Genomic DNA, 20955 nt, shown 5'->3' with positions numbered 1-20955 from the left:
TTTGAGTGAGGTGGTAAAGGAGGAGCACAGGCGGAACTAAAGTTACGGTGAGGACGGCGGCAAAGAGGAGGGAAATTTAAAAAGTCCGGACTGTTGACAGCCGAACAACTGAGTCGCTTGAAGAAGTCAGTCAGACACATTACAATCATTTAAAACCAACATAAGCAGCCTGGCAGTATTGGATATAAACCCTTATGATTATTTTCGAAACGACCATCACAGAATGGAGACTTACAATCAGGTAACCATGGCTTCAAACGTTAGCTCCTAATGTGGCTAACACGTTAGCTTTGGCGTTGTTGCCTAGCGCAACTTTGGCTAAGTGGTCGCCAGCTGTTACATTTGTCTAAAAGCCGGCTTCAAATAGAGATAGTTAGCACCGCCTTATAACGAAATATCGCATTGTAATTGTTGTTTTTCGTACGTAGCATCTGCAGAGTTGGAATTCTTGAAGCTTTTATGAGTTCAGGCGCTTGCTTTGAAAACAACCTCCAGGGTAACTCACAGTGTCGGTGCTTATATTGTTAGTCGGTTGTTAGAGAATATAACAACAGCGAATTTGATAATCAGTCAGCAGTTTTATTCATTAAATCCAGAAAAAACACTGACTTATCTGGCTGCACAAATGTAACATATATGGAGCCAGATAAGATCAGAACAAAACAATTTGGGCAGTGGGGACATTTGATGAGCATTTTTCACAATTTTCTGAAAATGCCTAGACTTAATTTATCAATAAGGGAAAAAATGTTTGTTGCAGTCTTCTTACATCCTGTAAAGCGATCTCTCTTCTTCTCCTTGTCTGTAGGTTTTAGACTCACCCTCTAAAAACAGCTACATTGGAAGCTATTACCAGCCTCCAGACAGGATACTGCCAACGCCAAGAGAGCTGGAGCGCCCTGCACTCTCATCCATCAGCATGGACTCACTGACGGCCAGCCCTCATGTCTCGCAGAACAAACCTAATATTGACAGCAAAGGTATGGCTCAGTTCTCATGCAGCTGGTCTGTCTCATATAAGGTTTTTGTTATGGCCACCTGCCATTACAATCCCAGGTAAACTTTTCTTTCTTGTTGAACTCTTCTTCAGCTGTCGTGGATGCACTAAAGACCCTCCAGGAGAAAATCAGGCGATTGGAGCTGGAAAGGAAACAAGCAGAAAAGAGCTACCGGCATTTCTCCCAGGATGCTCACAAGGATCAGACGATAACAACATTATACACTGTCCAAAACCAACCAGCAACCAGCGTGCCTGAAACAGATAACTCTAACAGGAAAGGTAAATGATGGAGAAGCCAGCGGACATCTTTTAGACATTGTGAACATTTTAATTATTTTCTGTACTTGTTTTTAATTGTTGTGTCTGCTTATGATAGCAGAGCTGGACTCAAAGCTGCAGTCTGCAGAGGCCCGTTGTAAGGTTCTTGAGAAGCAGCTGGATTACATGAGGAAGATGGTTGAAAATGCCAAAAAGGAGAAGAGTGCTCTGATGGAGAATCAGGTAGCCCAAAAGACTACAAACTTCAAAACAAAACATTAATTTAAAAGTATATCCTATCAATAAATCTGATATTAACCATATTTGACATTTTGTATGTTTGTCAAATAGTCTGCAAATGGTGTTAATACTTTTTATATAAAATTGCATTTACTGGCACTTCTCTTATTAGATAGCAAAAGTCCATGTTACAAAACAGCCACATAATCTGTCTTCCCTCTAACTCCCCACCAGGTTTCACTGCAGAAGCAGCAGCCGAGCAGCTCAGACAACCAAATTCAGCGGGAGAAGCTGGAGAAACTTGAATCAGAGTATGTCAAATTAAGTAGAACCCAAACTGTGGCAGAGGTACGTCCCAATTTTCCAATTCTTTGGTATGTTCAACTAATCACCACAAGCTGCGTGATACGTTCACAATATCAATACAGGGGGGCTGTGATAATCTTTCAGATGAAGCTTGCCATTCTGGAGCAGAAACTACTGAAAGAGGAGCATGAGCGCAAACTTGTACAGGAGAAGGCGGATCAGGTCAGTCAAAGTCAACACACACACCCTTATACACACTTATTACTTTTCTAATTCTAAATACCACAAATATTTAGCAGAAAACATAACCAAATTTGGTTATCTTATGTCAATAATATACATTTTTTTTCAAGAAATAATGTTTCTCTGATTATGCTGTTATTGGCACATCCACAGCTGCAAAGGGAGCTGGACATCAACCTTCGATTGTCTTCACCAACTACTGAGGAGATTAAGCCAAAGAAGAAAACCAAAAAGACCACCAAGGTACTTTTCTAACAGCTTACGGCTAATAGGATTTAGCTAAGTAAATACAGGTAGTTACTGTGTTTACTTGTTGAGAGAAGTAGTTGTTTGGATAATATAGTAGTGATAACAGCTGTCTTCTATCTCAGAAAACATCCAGACAAAATGAGCTGGCATCACCAAGTGGCCTCAGGCACAAAAAAATGCCCTTTGTTGCAGGAACAGTAAGTCAGTTCTCATGCTCTAAAAACCATGTTATATCATCTGTTTGATTCCTTTTGATTGATTTTTGATTCCCTCTACCTGTCACAGTCAACAAGCCCGAGCCATTCGGTCCATGCCAATGTACAAAGTATCCTTCATATGATGAAGCACCACCAGCCTCAGCTGTGTGAACGAGTAAGCGCTTTGCACAGGTCTGGCTGTGGAGCCAAGAGGAGCCTCCAAAAGGCCCTTTCTCCAACTACCACCACAGTTCGTAAGGCTGAAAGGGAGCCAGAACAATCAGTCGACTCACTGCGCTCGCTGTCTGACCTGCTTCTGGCTCTACAGGACGAGCTCGGGCAGATGAGCTTGTGAGTAAACGACAAGTGTACAGGAGCTTTTTTATGATACTGATACAATGCGTTGACATAATGGAGGGATGGGATTTCTCATTTTCTTTTCTTTTGAGGATTTGATTTGTTTTTTAATGCATAGCTATAGTTAATTTATAATTGTCATATGTAGTAATCTGTGTTTGTGTGTGTGTCAGTGAGCACCAGGAGTTGGTGCGTCAGGTAGATGCAAGCCAACATCGGGAGCAGAGGCAGGAGCTGCAGAGAGCACTGGAGGGGTTGGTTGCCAGAATGGAGGAGAAGGGAACTCAGATCACGAAACTCCGTAAACACCAGCAGTCGGTATGTGACCCACCACTCGGTACAACCTGCTGCCTCAGAATCCTGAGTGCACCCGGTGCTTGTTTGAAGTGTCAGCTTATGAACATCTGTAGTTGTGTGTCTGATGATTTGGGTCTTCTGCTCATTCACAGTTCCATAAGTGGACCCACAGCACCGAGCAGCAGCCATGCAGCAATGAAGACAAGAAGCTGAGTGGGATCAGGCCACCCGTTCCGTCTCCTGTCAGGACTAAGCAGAAGGGAAAGAAAGGTGTGGCCACTCACAAAAATCTACAGATTCTCAGGGAGACACAGAAGTTTCGCAAAAGCCTAAAACAGGACGACCTCTCCTGGGAAACATGAGTGAAAGATCTATCTGTGTCTTACAGCATGTTTTCTCCTCTTTTCAAAAATGTCTCTAGACCAACATAATAAACGAAAAGAGGGAATAAAGTGTTGTTGTGTTTCACACTGGTCTTGATGATGTGTTAATCATAAAATCTGTTAACCAATGGATGATTGATTTTAAATGAAATCTTGCACATATGGGGGTTCTTCATAATTAGAGTATATAGTTGATGAACCATGATTTCACCCTGCCAAAAAAATTATGATTTGAAAGTGAATGCCTGTGTTTTATTAACTATACCCTGTTCTGATGAACCTATTTTTAATATTTTACATTTTTAATAAAGATTATTTGGGCACATTTTTATGCTGCCAACACAGATGTCGGTTTCTAATTCTGTACATTTTAATTCAGAGAACCACCAGGTGGCAGTACTCAACCTGTATCCATTGTACAAATGTGAAGGCCTTTACCCATAATTTGTGGTGCAGTTGCATGCAGAGTAATAATACATGATAATTCTTGTGCAGGATCAAGCTCCTTCCATCTTGAAGAGTCTATACTTGAAATGAAACAAATGTTTTGTGAACTCTGTCACAGCAGCTGGCTGGACAGCTGAGTAAATGCAGCTCTGACCACAGGACAAACGGATATGTTTTTTATCGCTGTGCACAAGAGGGAGGAACTGTTTTTTACCACAAGATTTTACTCTTTTCACAGAGCCAAAACAGCTCAATTCTCTTGAATTTCAGCTATGATAGTAATTACACATCTTAATTGTAGGCAAGTCAGATGACAAGACACATTTCTGGCATTGCTGAGGCTTTTATATTTGCTCTGTTTACTTGAGTCAGGGACACATTTTATGTGATGAATAACCACGCATCATTTCTTCATTATCAGTCTGCAGTCGTCATTTTTAGTCACTCAATTCCCCTAAAAATGACTGAGAAACCATCTAAACATGGGTTGTGTAGTAACAAATTGTCCTGGGTCATGGGAGAAGATAACAGCTGACTTGTTTTCTACATCCAAGTTTTTCAGCAGATTGCCAAGCTAACATTGCTGGTATTCTTGGTATGATTTGAAGTTCAGTGCATGGTTACACAGAGAAAATGAACCTCAACCTAATGAATTGTTTCTGTCTGCTCCTGTATTAGATTACTGAACACACCATTCAGGTTAGCTGAGGCAAGTTAAGACCACTTCATGCTCGTATGCAACATCTCCATCTCCTCCTATCCACTCTCCTGACCTGGCAACTCTGATACCTTGTGACTGCACACCCCTTTTTTTGTATGGTATTGAATAGCAATGTACACAGGAGGGCTGGGTAGGTATGAGTCAGGCATTTTACTGTGGGTGTGTGAAAGGGTTGCTTATAAACAGCTCATAGTCCATCATGTTATGAAGATAAAGATGTGTCTACAGTGTGGCATTGCAACAATAATAAGCGTACCATGTTTAAAGTGTTTCCCTGAGGTGTTACGAGTTGAGGTAAATTGATATTTAGCATCCTCATTGTGTGAAATTAAGTTTGTCAGCTAAAAGTTTGTAGACTGTATTATTATATATTATATTCATTATTGAAAGGCCCATAAAAGATGTCCATCAACATCAGAGACTAAGTGAACTGTTGCAGATTGTTTTTCATGGACACTCTGGATATAAATTGAGGTGTGGTTGTCCAGAAAACACAGTCCTCGAACTCCCTTCAGTTCTGGGAAACAGTGCCAGTCTGGGACTGTGGGCCACTGGAAGAATAACAGGCCACTCTGCACAAACACACCTCGCTCAAGAATGCAATGAACTGGATGCTCTGTGATTCTTGAGTGTACAAGTAGACACTCATGAATACAAACACTTCCTTTAGAAAGAACCGTTTTTGCCACATAAGCAGAACCTCACTGTGACCCTGGAAACGGTGTGTCCTGTCAGGAGTGCAACGCAGCAAGCATGTAGAAAAACAAACTTGGATTGTTTTGAACAGAGTGGAGGTTTCTGTGGCCAGTTCATTAGTGGCACTAAGAGCACAGGGGAGTCATGTCTATGTCACTAATGTGATGAAACTTTGGACTAGTTTCAGCTTTAAAGAAAAAAAGCAGAGAATGTAAACACTAACTGGTTTATATCATTCATATTATCACCAAGCTAGTGGGGCACCATTTGAGACCTCTTGACAAATTTTATAATATAGAGGACACATTTTGTGGCCCTTAGAGAAAGCTGTGGCCATATAAATGATTACAGGCCTTCTCTACTGGCCAAAGGGGGTGCCAGCATCTCCATAAAATCCTCTATATTGTGTTGTCTGGTACAGCAGTGAAGAAACGTCTACTTAAGACCCCTCATCACAGGTTATGGCCTCAATGTTTCAGTGTAGATATGAGTTGTGAGTAGTTGAACCCAAAAGAGATTTATGATGAGATTAGATATTTTAATTATTTCTAGAGGCCTGAAAAGTATGTTTTTTTTTAACATTATAGGTTTTGTGACATAGCCCTTGAGCTGAATAATATAATCACATATATGCTACATCACCCCCCTCCTCATGGCCCACTCCTCCCCATTACAGAATATTAATCATAATATAATTGAAATAATGATTAAAGAAAAAAAGGATAGTTGCAGAGAGGAATAATAGCCCTTGTGCATTAATTTAGTTGAAAAAGCAGGATAAAAAGAAAAAGAAGTATCTTGTATTTCACAAGAAAAATCTTATCTACTTAATTATGTCAAAGAAAATACCCCCCTGTTGACCCCCCCCCAGATTTTAATACTCAGGGGGTCCCAATCTCAATCTGGTACACTATATTATAACCACTATTCTCTGCTTTTTCTTTTCTGGTGAATTGCTGGATAATTCTAGCTCCGAATATTATTCAAATAAACTGAGGGGAAAACTGGTCACGTCTGGTAGATACGAGTGGTTATAAATAGAAATGTTGTTGTTTTAATGGGTACCCAGCCAAAAAAGATGGGAACCACTGCACTGGATTATCAGAGAGTGAAGGTAGAGGGCATGAGCGAGGGTGGTGCACTCAGCATGTACAACATCAGAAAACAATGTCAGTAAGAATCTTGTTATACTTGAAGATTACATTAGTGCTTTCCATAACAGACTCCAAGCATATTGACAGAGACAGGAGCCGTCTCTGGAGCCTACCATGAGAGCAATACTGCAGTCATTAAAATCATAATATGTCATTTTATCAGCCAAATAAGAAAAAAGTCAAGGATTAGTTTGACATTTGGGAAATATGCTTCTCTGCATTTTTGCTAAAAGTTTGATGAAAAGGTACTGATACTGCTCTCCTGTCTGTATGAGAAGTGTTTCACTGGAGCCAGCTGTCTGAGCCAGCTTAGCTTAGCATAATCACTGTAAACAGGGGGAAACTGCTAGCTTAGCTTGTTCAAAGCTTGCAAAATCTGCCAACTAGCACTTCTTAAATTTACTAATTGTTTAATCTGTGCAAAAAGGAAAGTATAAAAAGGACAAGTTGTGGTTTTACAGGAGGTTATGTGCCACAAGTGTCTCCTCATAATAAGTTTTATTTCCAATCCAGGATTTCAAGAGAGTTTGGGAATAATGTAAACCCATGTAAAATCATGCAAATATGATTTGATCCATTGTTTTATTCGGCTTAGTTTTTATGTTAATCTTTCACAAGAGAACTTGTTGACCTAGCATTAGCGACACAGTCACACACACACACACACACACACACACACAGCATAACAAAGCTTGAACGTGATACCCTTTTGTTGTCCTTGGCAACTAGCCTTTTTAACTGTAACCATGGAAATGAAGCCTTCGACTGAGACCTGGCTGTGTGTCATCATCCCATTTGTGATTTCTCATGTAAATTGCAAGTTCCAAGAAAGTTTACATTGCTGCCAAATGAAAGGTAAATATGATGATTTGTTTAACAATATTCAAACTTTATTGGTTTAACATTGTGAAACTAAAAAGGCAACACTAGAAAAAAACAAATTCAAGGCAAACAATAAAAAGGTTTGAGGGGGAAAAAAAGGGGGCACAAAATATGCACAAAACATTTCAGGAGGCATTGCGGCACCTGCAAGTGTCTATGTATAACTGAGTGAATAGTTGTGTGTTAAATTGTATGTGAGAGCAAAGCCAAAGAATCGTACCTACAAGACTGACGGCTTCCAACACATTCGGTAAAATATATGGCACTACAGTGAGTGTGTGCATGGAGCAAAAAAGCCACGAGGCAAAAGGAGGGAATCAAAAAGCTTTTTACTCGACACTCTTGGAATTGAACACTGCAAGGCTGAAAACTGATAGAATGACTAAGCAGAACTCAAAAGAACATGGAAAACAAGTCATTCAATTGCAACAATTGAAAAATATGACCAAAGTGAAAATCAAGTCATCGCATGACTGGTTATGTTATGGAGGAAATGTTGCAATTAAGAATACTAGAGGTCTGTGGCTGTGGTTAAAACATTACCAGTGAGATATTTTAGATGGTGAAAAGCTGTCTAGGCCACAACTGGGACTTAATCTGGTTGAGAATTATGACACCATGCCAAACAATAACTGGTCAGAACCATTTTAGTAACCATTTAAATACCTATAATTATATTGTGTGGTTAGCACTTAAATGTTGTTGAAATGCTATCTAACAAACAAAAGTAGCCTGGTGATTACCTGGACAGCTTATCACTAGCAAATCCTCAGTGGGTTTGATCAAGAAGTTAAGGCTGAGAGTGACAAAGCAGACGCTGAAGCAAAATACAACACAGAAAACCACTTCACAGGGGTTTGAAAGTGCTCCGAAAGAGTCCCACTGATATTTAATAGGTGTGACATATCATTTTACAATCTACAACTACATGGATATTAACTGAATAAGGCACTTTTCCTTAAGAGGTGCAGGGACTGAGTTAGTGACTTGTGGGATAAGCTGCAGAGAGGCAACACAATGGACATCTATTGGTATCTATGGATACCAGAGGTGTTTTGGCACACCACAATGTCGCCATGTGATGCTGTGTTCGTAAGGAATGCAGCTAATATGTCGAAAGCAGAGAGCGCACTCTGACTGGATTCGGTGCTTGACGAAACTCGAATGTTTCTCTAAATTTTGGGGCGAAAGGGACTCCGCATGCCCGGAATGAGCAAATGGGTGCAGCTAAGGCAAACCTCTGTAGCCTACTCGCCATGATTGGGTCTTTGGGCTGTAGCCTAATGCCACCAGGTGACTGTAGGTTTTAAAAGGCGTGTTAATGGTGAGCAGCAGAAAACATGTTGTCTTAAATTACGTAAGCCAGAACAAAAACATCGGCACTCATGTATTTATCATTGCTTGTGGTCATACAAAACAAGATGATTCATCCATTATCTAGTTAATATTATAGACTGAGTATTTAAACAAGCATCTGTTTTTTTTTCTTTTTGGCTGAACCATGAAAACATTTACAAAGACAAAGTTACAAAACAAAGCTTGTCAGTGCAATGCTCAATTTCCATGCCAAAACTGAGGACTTTGGCTTAATGCACACTGTATCAAGGCATTCTTTCCACAAGCAGATGGGCTAATCACAAATAATCAAGTGGTTTTTAAGTGTTTACATCCCTAAGAGCATATGCAATGGGAGGGAAAATCACAACTCCAAGCATGCAATAATAAAAACTAAAAGAGCATTTAAACAAAACATTCTCAACACTGACAAGCCGCTACAAGCAAAATGTACTGATAAACGCTCCTTCATTTAGCCTTTCCTCAAGTTGAAACCTAGAAGATAAACAAAAACAGGTCGATGGCTATGTACAGGAGGGACAAAAATGACAGGAGAAAACTAAAACAACACACAGTTAGCAGCAAGCTAATTTGAGAACTTGAGCTCTAGCACGGCCACTTAGCTGCTGCAGTTCTGTACTTCCTTCACAATCCTCTCATGTACACGGCAAAAATCAGAAATTAGGAGGTGCAATGTTCGCTTCACCAAACCAGCACTCGCACAGTTTAATTTTTTTTTTTTTTTTTTTTTACCTCTAAACTCTCCAAAACTCAAGTCTTTGAATTAAGCCTCTTTGTTAAAGCTACACTCCCAGATTCACAGCACCTAACAGTGCGCCAAAATTTCCTGCCAAATCATTTTGTGTGTTTAAAATCAACACAATTTACACCTTGAGTTCTGAAACTTAAATAGTGAGGTGGGAGGAATTTTTGGGGGGGCAGTGTTGCATGCAACATATGGGAGAGTACCTTTAAGTTATTCATTTACACTATGTCACTAGTGAGAAGACCATAGGTTCCATGCATCCAAAACAGTCCTCTACTTTTAGGGAAAAACTTAAATTAGATGTTCAATATCAATAACACATCTCGATTGATCAAGGCCCTCAAGTTACTATCTACTGTAACTATCTACTGTATTCTTCAACAACAAAGGCTCTTCAGTCCAGCTGGGATATTACGGCTCTCACCAATATCAGCACCGCGATACCGTTTCTTTCAACGAACATAAAACTAATCACAACACTTGAGCCTCAACCAAGAAGAATAAAAAAACTCTTCCATGTCTCACTTTAAGTCATACTGGACATTAAAGGCACTTTACCGCTATCACTGTCCACATCAAGAAAGGTGCATGCCATTTTCTTTATCTCCCCATTCTCTATTTTATACATTATTTAAACAAATTAATTATTCATCTTCCTGAAATATACTACAATCTTTCATTGTGACCCGCAGGCCCTGTTTGACTACTCCACTGAAATGGGACCGAAGTGCCAGCTCAATGCTAGCAATTCGACTGGGAAAGATTTGATGTCTGTAAAGGTCAGAAATGACAGTTGGGACATTGAAGGATATGAAATGAACTTGATACATGAATTATTGCATTGAGCTGCTCTATTGGCAGTCGGTGTTAGACATTTTTTAGCGACTGTTATTGGGTGAAAGACCCCCCTTTTCCCTGGGAAGTCAACGGCAGAAAATGCACAACACTCCTAAATGCAAAGGGAGTCTCCTAATAAAAGGATCGCTGCTTTTTTTCAGTCTGACATCAGATGATTGGGTGTTGCTTTTATTCCCTCGTTAAGTAACGCCACCTCTTTCACATCATCTATGAACACGCATACATGATACAGCTGCATGGGGGAAGAGGGAACCTACCCACGGTTCAATAGGCTAAAAGCAACACTGAATCATCGCAGTCGTCACGTTTCAGAATAGCTGTGAACTCAAACAGTGTTTCCAAATCAAGACCAAAAAAGAAAAAGAAAAAAGAAAAGCTGTAAATTCTACCACTCTGTAGGTGCACTACTCCCAAACATCAACAGTGAAGCTACTCTGTATACATGACTAATTCCTTTAACTCACATGTGGTGTATTTCACTTAAGACGCCATGAGGAGAGGGGCTGTAAATAACACAAACCTGTCTTTGTAGAGTGACTAAAGGTGTGATGCAGGTGGGAGTAGCTACCAGATGATGTGATCCATATGCTCAAAGCTTAACTGCCATATCACAGGAAATCTGTTCAGTTATACTAGCTGGTGCAATATCATACACACAGGCATGCGTGGGTGTCTTGATACAGACAGCAATGGCAGCGTTAACGCAGGCTGAAATCCACAAGTGGCGCAAACATCAAAAAGCTAGGAAACCTGCTTGAAAACACTGTTTGAGTCCGTCGTGATGAGTGTGTGCTGATTGGAGAGTCTTCTCGGGAAGGTTCTGGTTGGTCAGTTGAGTGAATGAGGGATCCAAAAGCGCAGCCGCTTCAAAGGGTGTGGTAGTTGCGGTCCTTGGACTTGCAGAACTTGTACAAAAAGAAGATGACGGCCTGCAGGCCCAGGACTAGCACTATTCCACCGATGAAGCTTGCAGCGTCGAAGGTTGAGTTCTTGTGAGGGGCAGCAGTGGGGGCAATCGGTGTGGTAGTTGTACTAGTTCCAGCTGTGATGTAAGACACAGCAAAGGAGAATAAAGATGGATTCATCTTTGTACATCAAAAGGACAGACAAAAACATCTCTCTCACAACATCAGCCTCTGAAACTTACTTGAAGCAGGGGATGCAGTCGTAGGGGTGGAGGTGTTACCGCTGTGAGTCGGGCTAACTGTTGAAACGGTTGTATTGTCTGTAGTAGAGTCACAAGAGGGATATATCCATTAGCCTTTACACCAGTTTCAAGACATGGGAAATATGCTATGTGGTTTTCTGGCTGAGAGTTACATGATACGATCAACATCATCATCATATTTGTCTGATGAATATAAGGCTAAAGTCAGCTTAGCTTAGTACCAAAACAAACAAGAGGGAAAAACTAGACTGGCTCTGACTGAAGGTAACAAAATCCACTTACAAGCACCTCTAAAACTCACTAATTAACACAATATAAGATAATCATAATATCTTGCTTGTTTAACTGAAATGTAAAAATGACAGTCGAGAAATAGTCATCTTCAGACTTCAGTTTTTGTGATGATTAAACAAACCAGATATAATGTGAATTTTAGAGGTGCTGGTAGGCATCTCTGTTACCTTCTGATGGAGCCAGAACTCTTCCTTTAAGAGATCTCAATATATAGCTAACTCAACCATTTAAGGCGTCATAGACTAGACAATACAGATTACAGCAGGGGGGTTAGTAGAAGTTTTTAGGGACTGTTTACCTGTGGTGGGGCTGCTGCTGTTAGAGGTGGTGGTGTTGGCAACAGGGGGAAGGGTTGTAGAGTGGGAAGGGGCAACAGTCGTAGGAACAGAGGAAGCTGTAGTCGCAGGGGTTGGGGTCGAATCAACTGGACAGGGAACCAACACCAAGACAGGGTGTAAGGGGGAAAGCAAGAAACACCACCCAAACCACAAGGTTATGCCCCGAAGTGACACATGTGCTCCCTCATGGTTTCATTTGGGCAGGCGGAAATATATGTCTCTGCCTGCCCGGGTCTTTTGAACACAGATGCTTAGAGACAACACATGACAGAAACACCAAAAGACTGACAAACAACCGACATCTTACAGCAGTTAAAAAGTTAACTTGTAAAATGTTAACTTCCCGTTCTGGTTTTCAGAATGACTCTGCTGTTTGACTTACCTGAGCAGCTAGCGTTGGTGCAGTTACCAAGAAAGTCCGAGCTGAGACAGGCAACCGATGCTGAAAGGCACAAAAGTAAATTTGATTAAAATGCTGATGCTTCACGCTTTACATGACTTCAGTTTACCCAAGTAGACAAAGAACATTTTATGGTCTTATGTTAGCAAGAACAAAAAAAGTGGCTCGTTTTATGTTTTGAATTCAATCCCGAGCCTGTTCATTTGAGCTGACAACTGAAGTCTCATAAAACCCTCATTATACTCCACACAAGGAAGCCATCTAATAATCATTTTGGCTTACAGTCTTTTTTTAATAATCTCCAAAATGTCATGTTCACACACACACACACACATCTGCTTCTCACCTACTGTGTGCATACAAGTAGGTAATATGATATGCATCAGGGTAATTATCTTTCGTTATCTTGTCCACAGGGAGGTCAGAGCGGTTGGCTTGCTCACACAGGCCCCCACCGGCAGGAAAGCAATTCTACCATCACGCTGCTCCCATCACAACACATGATTATTTGAATTAAGGCTGGTCTGCAACCTGTTTTTGTCTGCATTTGTCTTTATTTTTTCCCCACACAAGCATTTCATCATGCAACAAAACCTTTACTTTTAGCTCAAATAGTGACTGGAAATAGAGAATAAATGACACAGCACTGAAGACATTTTTGTTTGCTCATGCTGAGTCACTTTAATTGTCTAGGTGTTTTCACTTTTATTGTGTAATCTGATTACTAATTAACCATGACGGAAAGGGACTTTGCCCCATCATCAAGTCTTGCCTTTCCCAAATAACACAGAGTCAACATCTCAAAAGCATTGGTTTATTTCCTTTAACTGAGGAACACAGTTTTACTCATTTACAGATGTGGTTAACCATATCACAAAATTAAATTCCACACGCTAAAAATCCCACACAATTGCCGTTTGTTTTCCTAGTGGTACAAATCGGCCCTGTGTCGCAGTGACAAACCCATGAGGCATGACAGACAGCACCTCGTGACTATTTTCACACCCAGTTATCTTCACTTACTGCTGCTGTTCAAGCTGAACTGTGGCCAGATTTTATTACAACCCAAATTCAAATTGAATTGATTTGATTAATTGTTTACAATTGTTTCAAAACTTGTAAAAAGAGCTTTTCAGAGTGTAACAGCACATTTTGATAATCAGTAATACATTTCTCCAACCCCCTTATGTATTTGGTGATTTGGACAGGCAGGATTATATTATATAATAGAGCTGAAAATCTTAATATATTGTCAGAAAATGAATAACCACCTGATTTGGCCATCAATTTATCATTTCAGTCATTTTTAAAGCAAAAAGTACCAAAAAATGATGTTCCTGCTTGTAAAATGTGAGGATTTCTTAGTCATTTCTTAGTCATCAAATATCTTTAGACCATTATCTCTAAGATAAAAACAAGCAACCTGAGTCACCCTGAGCTTTTTTAGACAAAAATAGAACAATCTACAGATTTCATATTGAAAACAATCGTTAGTTGCAGCCCTGTTATGTACTTTATAGAACCATAATGTTATAAAAACTTTATTGAATTATTAAATAATATATCAGCAGCCAAACAATACTTTGATCAGGATCCAAACTGGACACTGACAATGCAATAAAGGGACAGTTACATTACACAAATTGTGCCTTCACTTGCCTGAGTCCTCTCTGGGATGCTGTTTTATAGGAGCTAAACCTCTTAACACAAACGTAAAAAGATATTTCCCATAAAGCTTCAATTATGTATGTATTGACAAGGAAGGCCATTATAAAGGCCTCTGATCACATGTTTACATTGAGGCAATTCTTCTTGAATTTGTTTATACAAGCATATGAGGACATTATTTTCCTGGTTCACAGAAACATCATAAAGGAAATGGTTTATTCTGTGTGGTGAGTCAGATGCTGTAAAATACAGCTTCCTCACTTGTTCTACACTAATCCAGAGCAACCAAACCTAATGACTCCCACCAGATGGCCTCCCATAAATTAGATACACCAAATTTAACAGTGAGGCTGCAGCCATTGTTGTGAGCATCTTTTGACTGTCTCCAAATAGGGTCAGAAATGACTCAGCAGCCTGCGTTACATTTTCCACTGCTCGCAGGCGCTGCATTTTGTAGCTCTTGTATCATGTTATGCATTGTTGTACCCTGGCCGTGGATAAAAGACACTACCAAACAGCTCCCCTGTCCTAATTATTAGTTTGTGGAGCTCATGATACAAAGTTTCTGGTGAGACTATTTTAGTTGGAAGTCGGTCTAATTATGTGGTGACTGAGGCCAGAGTTTTGTGGTATTTTGAAATTATTGTCAGGTGGCTGCTGCTGTCATTGCCTCTTTCTCTTTGCCAATGCAGCTTCTCCAAAGTTTACATGTTTTATTATCTGCCAAGTTGTTCATTCCGCTACGTCACATGATTCAGCAGTTGTGTTGCAACCACGAATTAGAAAGAAACGAAAAGCACAAAACACAAGTTGTATCTTAGATTTTAAATATAATTCAAAACCTTTGAGGCTGGAAACCCAACAAGTGACAAGATGAAGTTATTTTGAAAGTGTCACCTGCATTATTTTTGTCACCCTTAGTGTGATCCGACACCGTTACCTCTGCATGTCAAACCACATGGGAGGAGGGCTTTGTCACTTGCTAGTAGTTCAGAGGGCTGTTATCTTGCAGGCAGCTGTGAAAAGTACGACTGTTTCTCACCCTTTTCCAAGATGGTGACATCATCACCACGAGGTACATCCACAGCCTGCTCAAGATGGAGGTGTCAGTGAAAGCCTCTGAGCCTTAAAAGCTTAGCACTGACAACAGCCTCAACAAGTTCTGTCACTGACTACAGGCTGTAGTTACAGGAGCTATGGAGCTTCTGTGCACATGTATAAAGCTTTAGAGTTTTAAACACTAGGCTGCAGGGAAATGTACTTCTGACGCCAAAGGCTTGTTTACACAATATCCCTTAACCAAAGATAAATCTCGTAATGACAGAGTGCTACACGTAAGCTTACTGCAGCTGTGGGGTTACGCTGTACTTCCGCATAGTTATCTCAACTGGCCAGAGCTGACCTTTCCGGGTTTTGCTGAGTTCATATCAAATAAGTGATCCATTCTTAAGCTTGTGAAAGGCTTTAGCTCTGGGCTTGCTTGTTGTTTTTGTGGGGAGCAGTCAGCAATGTTGTTCAGGCCTATATCCTGAGTAGTATTGTCAGTTTAGGTTAGATGTGCTTCCTGAGTGTCTTCAGGAAGTTAAGAGTAGAAGAGAGCCACATTTTTCAAGATAAAAACAGTCAGACCTCACTGAAGCTTTTGGCTCTGAGTCCTTGTCTTGTATATACCAACATCAGATAAAACAAGATAGAAAAATAACTGCTTCTCAAACTTATAAAAATGAAAATCTAAGTTTTCTGTGGGTGCGAGGTTGTTATTTCCTCCTTTGCATACAGTATATTGTAACTGTAAACCCAACTAGATTTTCTCCTTTGGGAAATACAATGAGCTTAATTATGCTGTCTCCCTTGGGTCTTGGATGAGCTACATAATTGTCATCTTGCCTGTCCTGTTTAGCCAGTTAACAAATCATTAAGTAACGCATCATAATGGGATTTCCTATTGTTCAGAGACAAAGCAGAAGGAGGGTGTGGGATCATAAAAAAAATCTTAAAACAACCTGACCTGTTTGAGAATCAGATAGTCCGGTTGGAGAAGTTGTCAAACAAGTCAACTCCCATGAGACATTAAACACCTGTGCTGTTCTGTTAAGGTAAACTTACACAGGAGCTTACTGATTCTCGGCTTGATGGTTTCACAAGTTACCGTACATATCTTTCAGCCCTTATAACCTCTGAAATAGAAGAAAGGATCACAGTTAACTCTCATCTTGAACTGCACCCGAGGAATAAATTATGAGGGAAAACAAGGCACATGAAACTAATTTTCTTTATCCTATCTGCACACTCTTTCCTCTCACTCATGCCCTTATGCTCTCCTTCCCTCTTTTCCCCAGTGTGAGGATATTGCAGACTTCCTGTCACACATCCCCTCGCTTCCTCTCCTGTTCATCTTCTTCTCATTCACAAGAGACCTGTGTGTGCGTTTCTGAATGCGCATACTGAAGGCAGGCAAACACAGGAGTAAGGTCCTCTATGGCAACAGGGTCAATTTCACCATACATCCCAAGCTCCAGGTTTTGGCTGGTCACATCCAAAGCCAACAATTGCACTAGTTTATCTCTCACTTTTATTCATCTGCTGAGCGACACTGTGATAAACCTCAGATTTTAAAAGATAAAAGATTAGGCCGCCTAATATCGGCTTTATCCGTTAAGCCTGTAACCTCATTTGCTGACACTGATAATATGAAAACATCCCGCTCCTCTCTTGATCTACTAAAAAAAAAAGTAACCTCAGAAAACAATCTGTCATGTAGTTTTGTTATGATAATTTGCTTTTTGCTGTTTGATGTATATGTCTAATCACAGCCCACAGACTTCCAAATTAGGTTAGAAAAAAAATATATCGACGCAGCATATTTCTCAACAAACCCTCCATAGTGCATAAGTCAAGAGAAATTTCTCATATTCGAAGCACTCGTCTTTAGACAGATCTTTCCATTAGAGTAATGAAATTATAGAGCAGCGATACAGAGATGTACAGTAGGCAGAGGGCGGGAAAAACACGATCAGAACTAAAATGAGACATAAATGTCCAACAGATATTACATTATCTAAGAGAAAAACAACTAGTTTTGCCTCCCTTGACCTTTTAATCCATCTTTGTGGTAAGAAATTGAAACCGTCTATGCAACCCTCACATTTTGGCCCCAGTCCAAGCAGGCCTACCACCTTAAAGAGATGTCTGGATGTAATTCAATGCCAAACCAGCCTCTCTGGTTGGTGTTGCCAGATGGTTATAATACGGCTTGGGCTTTGGGTAAAAATGGGATGACGTCATCTTAAGTCAGTATCCAGAGCCATACATTCCCTCCATACCCAGGAATCATGTGTCACACCAGTTCAGCTGTTTAGACAATTTAGTACACACAAAGACCAACCTGTGCCACTCACTCCACAAAGCCACAACATATTTAGGACAGATACTCACATTCTGTGCAGTTAAGCCAATGGCAGCCATTGGTGGTAACACATTTGTCACAAGTAAGGTACTTGGCACATTCATCTGCAAAGAAATCATAAATCAGATTTAGTTATGGCAGGTTGTAAATGAGGGTTACTTCCTTGACGTGACAGAAAATGAAACTGCTCTCACCAGCTTGCTATAAAAACAGTGCTACTAGATATATTTTTTTTTAAAAAGGAGACAGCTTTACTAAAACAAATGTGGTAGCACTGGACAAATAAAAGCACAGCGTTACAGAGTAATTCATTTTAAAATGTGTCACAAGAAAAGAAGCTGTTACATAACAAGCTGATCAACAGGATCTGACAACTTAAGTTCACCAGTTTGGTTCCTGCTCTCACAATTCAGCTCTGTTTCTTCTCACAGCTCACACAGTTAAATAAATTAAAACTTAACATCAGATCACTTAGCTTGTTACCAGTAGGGTAAAGCGTGAACTGGAGCTGATTCGTGCAACTTTAATCCTACTATGGCAGGGGCAGACTTTATCATTAGATAAGGTAGCCAGCTGCCTGGGGCCCCAAACAACTATGGATTTAATATTATTTTTAAATATTTGTTTTGAACCTCTAAATAACTTAAAAAGACCCCAAAAGCACTTTAAAAATGTGCAGCTGTATTCTTCTACATGAGAAAAAAATCACTACATTTACCTGACAGATTATGTTACTGGTGACACAGCAGATTCAAATTTTACTCACAAAATAGTACAAATAAAATATGGCGCAGTATTACTAAGTAAACAATCCTGTATTATGTAACAATTGAAAGCTCCACCTTGAGCACCAGGTAAGTAAATGTTAAGTACGTAAATGTTAAGTACATTATGCTAATAATGCCTCCATCACACTCTTCACCTTTGCAGTATTTTTTGCTGTGCAGTATTAATAGTTTTACTTGAGATAAAAGTTTTGAGTACTTCTACCAATGCCAATACCCACATTTAGTTGGATAAAGAGTGAAAATTAAACAAGACAGCTTGCCTGTGGCCCCAAAATCACAAAATCCGCCCCTGGGGGGGTTGAGGCGATGTATATATATCTACATATATGTAGGTTATATACACAGTATTTCATGTAAAGCAGGAAAATAATGAGTGACAGCTGTCAAACTAATGAGCCAAACATTTACTGGGCCCTTCTCTGAGCGAGCATGGAGGCACACCGATAGATAAAGCCCGGTTTGAGGGCAGTTGGGGGGGGGGGGGGGGGGGGGTCTTGTCTTGTCGAGGCTGGCTGTAGCTAGCTGTTAGCGCACACACAAACTTACCTGAGTCTGTCGAGGCTACAGCGCCAACCAAAGCCAGAGCCACGGCGACGAAAAACACCTTCAAGTACATGACTGCGGTAAACTTATCGCTGCTCTGTCCGCCCGAGTGAGAAACGATATCTGCGGAGAAACGTCGCGACTGAGACTTGGGAGATTTCACAGCTTCCTTTCCCGTCTTGCGTTGCTGCTGCTCGCTACTGCTGCTGCTGCTGCTCGCTACTTCCTACTTGACAGGTCATGTGGCACTTTGCTGGGAGGGGTGAGAAAAAAATCAAAGTATACGTAGGCTGCTACCACGTCAAAGGCAAGATATTGTAGTGTCATTATCAATCATACAGAACAGCTGGTTTTGACTTATGCTCCGAAATATAGCATGAAAAGTCAACATGTGTTGTTAAACATGTAAGTCCTCCTCCACTCAAAAATGTATTTTTCTACTTCCTCCTACACTTTGATGTTTGAGCTTCACTGTGCAGGATGATGTATGTGTAGATTTGACACTTAAAGTCTGTCTTCACGTTTATTGAAAGGGGAAAGTTTCTCTGTGCTCATTGAAAGTCCAGTTTTGAGGGGTGGTCCTGCAAGGGGTGGTTATGACAACACAACTAGTTTGGAGGCCAATCCTGGTCCAGTATTTAACTCTCTTAAGTGTGATGTGGACACTTGAAGACTTTTTATTGAAGACATCTCGTATCCAACTGTAAAACTGGGGTCACAAGATGAAAGGAAAGGACAGGATACAGAAAAAGGAAAAGGAAAAAAACATATTTTAGACACACAAAATTGTAATTATGTTCCTTCTAAGTTTTATTTATTTGAGATGGATTATTGTGTTTCACCTTCTCAAGCTTCTCTAAGTTATTCAAATATGTCTCCTTTCTACAGCTGCAAGGTTAGACAATTAATAGATTAGTTGATCCACAGAAGATGAGTCAGCCACTATTTTGATAACTGAATAATCATTTAGTAGAAATGACAAAAAGTTTTAGTTTTTAATTATTTATTGCTTTTCTTTGTTGACAGTATGAAATGAATGAAAACTTCCATGTTGGCCTTGATACAGACCTCTGTACACATATATGATTACAATGATTTATATGATTTATATTCAATAGCAATACAGGCAATTCAATATCTTTAAAACAGATACACAAGGCTGGATGATGCACAATGACTGAGTTGGCTGTTAACACATGAAACATAAATTAGCTAGCTACTTGATTGGATGAAGAGAAATAAAAAAGCACCTTATCGAGACAATCTGTAGATATAGTATGTAACAATTCAAGTATTTCCTCCACATGCTTCTGTATATACTTGGAATATGTATTGTAATACCAGAAGATGTATATTTTATAAAATAGTAGGATCATGTAAACCATGTGGGATGGGCCAAATTTTTGGCATGACAGAAATACAATAAAAAACTAATCCTACAAGGCTCTTTAAAAGGGCATCAGCAATTAGGCTCAATCATGGGTCTGTTTTTCTCAGTACTGCTTATATGGGAGGCGCCTGATAAACACCAAATACGTTTTTTTTTCTTTTGTTAATTTCTTTGTTTCATTTAAGAACGATATTATAAAACTGTTTCAGGGTTATCTCAGGGCAGATGTCATCTAAAGATCTCTGTTGTTATCTACTTTAGATTTATGAGGCGTCATGTAAATGATGGGATGCAATCTGTAAAAAGGAAAAAAGCTTGTTATGGGGCCGGATATTTGTGTTGGTGGGCCATGTTTTGGGCCTGTTACTACTCCCCAATCCCTTTTACCATTAATTTATATCATGAGTAGTTTGAGGTCACAATTACATTTGGACTGCTAAAATCTTATTTAGCCATGAACTTTCCTCTCGTCCCTCCTAAAGTCATATTCAAATTGACTTTATTGGCATAATAAAGAAGAAGCCAGAGTTGCCCAGCAGTACGTCACTCCTCTCACCTTATTTATTTAATT

General features: G+C 39.9%; 2 protein-coding genes across 2 annotated transcripts; one reads left to right on the top strand and one right to left on the bottom strand.

Annotated features, from left to right (window-relative positions):
• On the top strand, positions 1-3738 carry cep57l1 (centrosomal protein 57, like 1). The gene is made up of 11 exons (XM_053337352.1): positions 1-241; positions 809-980; positions 1091-1279; positions 1380-1501; positions 1733-1846; positions 1949-2026; positions 2201-2290; positions 2419-2493; positions 2582-2844; positions 3024-3168; positions 3300-3738. The coding sequence occupies exons 1-11, from the start codon at positions 224-226 to the stop codon at positions 3507-3509; spliced, it is 1476 nt and encodes a 491-aa protein (XP_053193327.1). The 5' UTR covers positions 1-223; the 3' UTR covers positions 3510-3738.
• A 3378-nt stretch (positions 3739-7116) lies between these two features.
• cd164 (CD164 molecule, sialomucin) lies at positions 7117-19198 on the bottom strand. Its single transcript, XM_053337356.1, has 6 exons — positions 18998-19198; positions 17693-17767; positions 12572-12631; positions 12150-12275; positions 11537-11614; positions 7117-11431 (listed from the first exon to the last, which is right to left on the bottom strand). The coding sequence occupies exons 1-6, from the start codon at positions 19065-19067 to the stop codon at positions 11256-11258; spliced, it is 585 nt and encodes a 194-aa protein (XP_053193331.1). The 5' UTR covers positions 19068-19198; the 3' UTR covers positions 7117-11255.
• Between the last annotated feature and the right edge of the window lie 1757 nt (positions 19199-20955).

The sequence above is a fragment of the Scomber japonicus genome, chromosome 17, assembly GCF_027409825.1.
Source record: "Scomber japonicus isolate fScoJap1 chromosome 17, fScoJap1.pri, whole genome shotgun sequence".
Classification (NCBI taxonomy): Eukaryota; Metazoa; Chordata; class Actinopteri; order Scombriformes; family Scombridae; genus Scomber; species Scomber japonicus.
The sequence above is the reverse complement of the archived record's forward strand: the minus strand, read 5'-3'. Positions and strand labels throughout refer to the sequence as shown.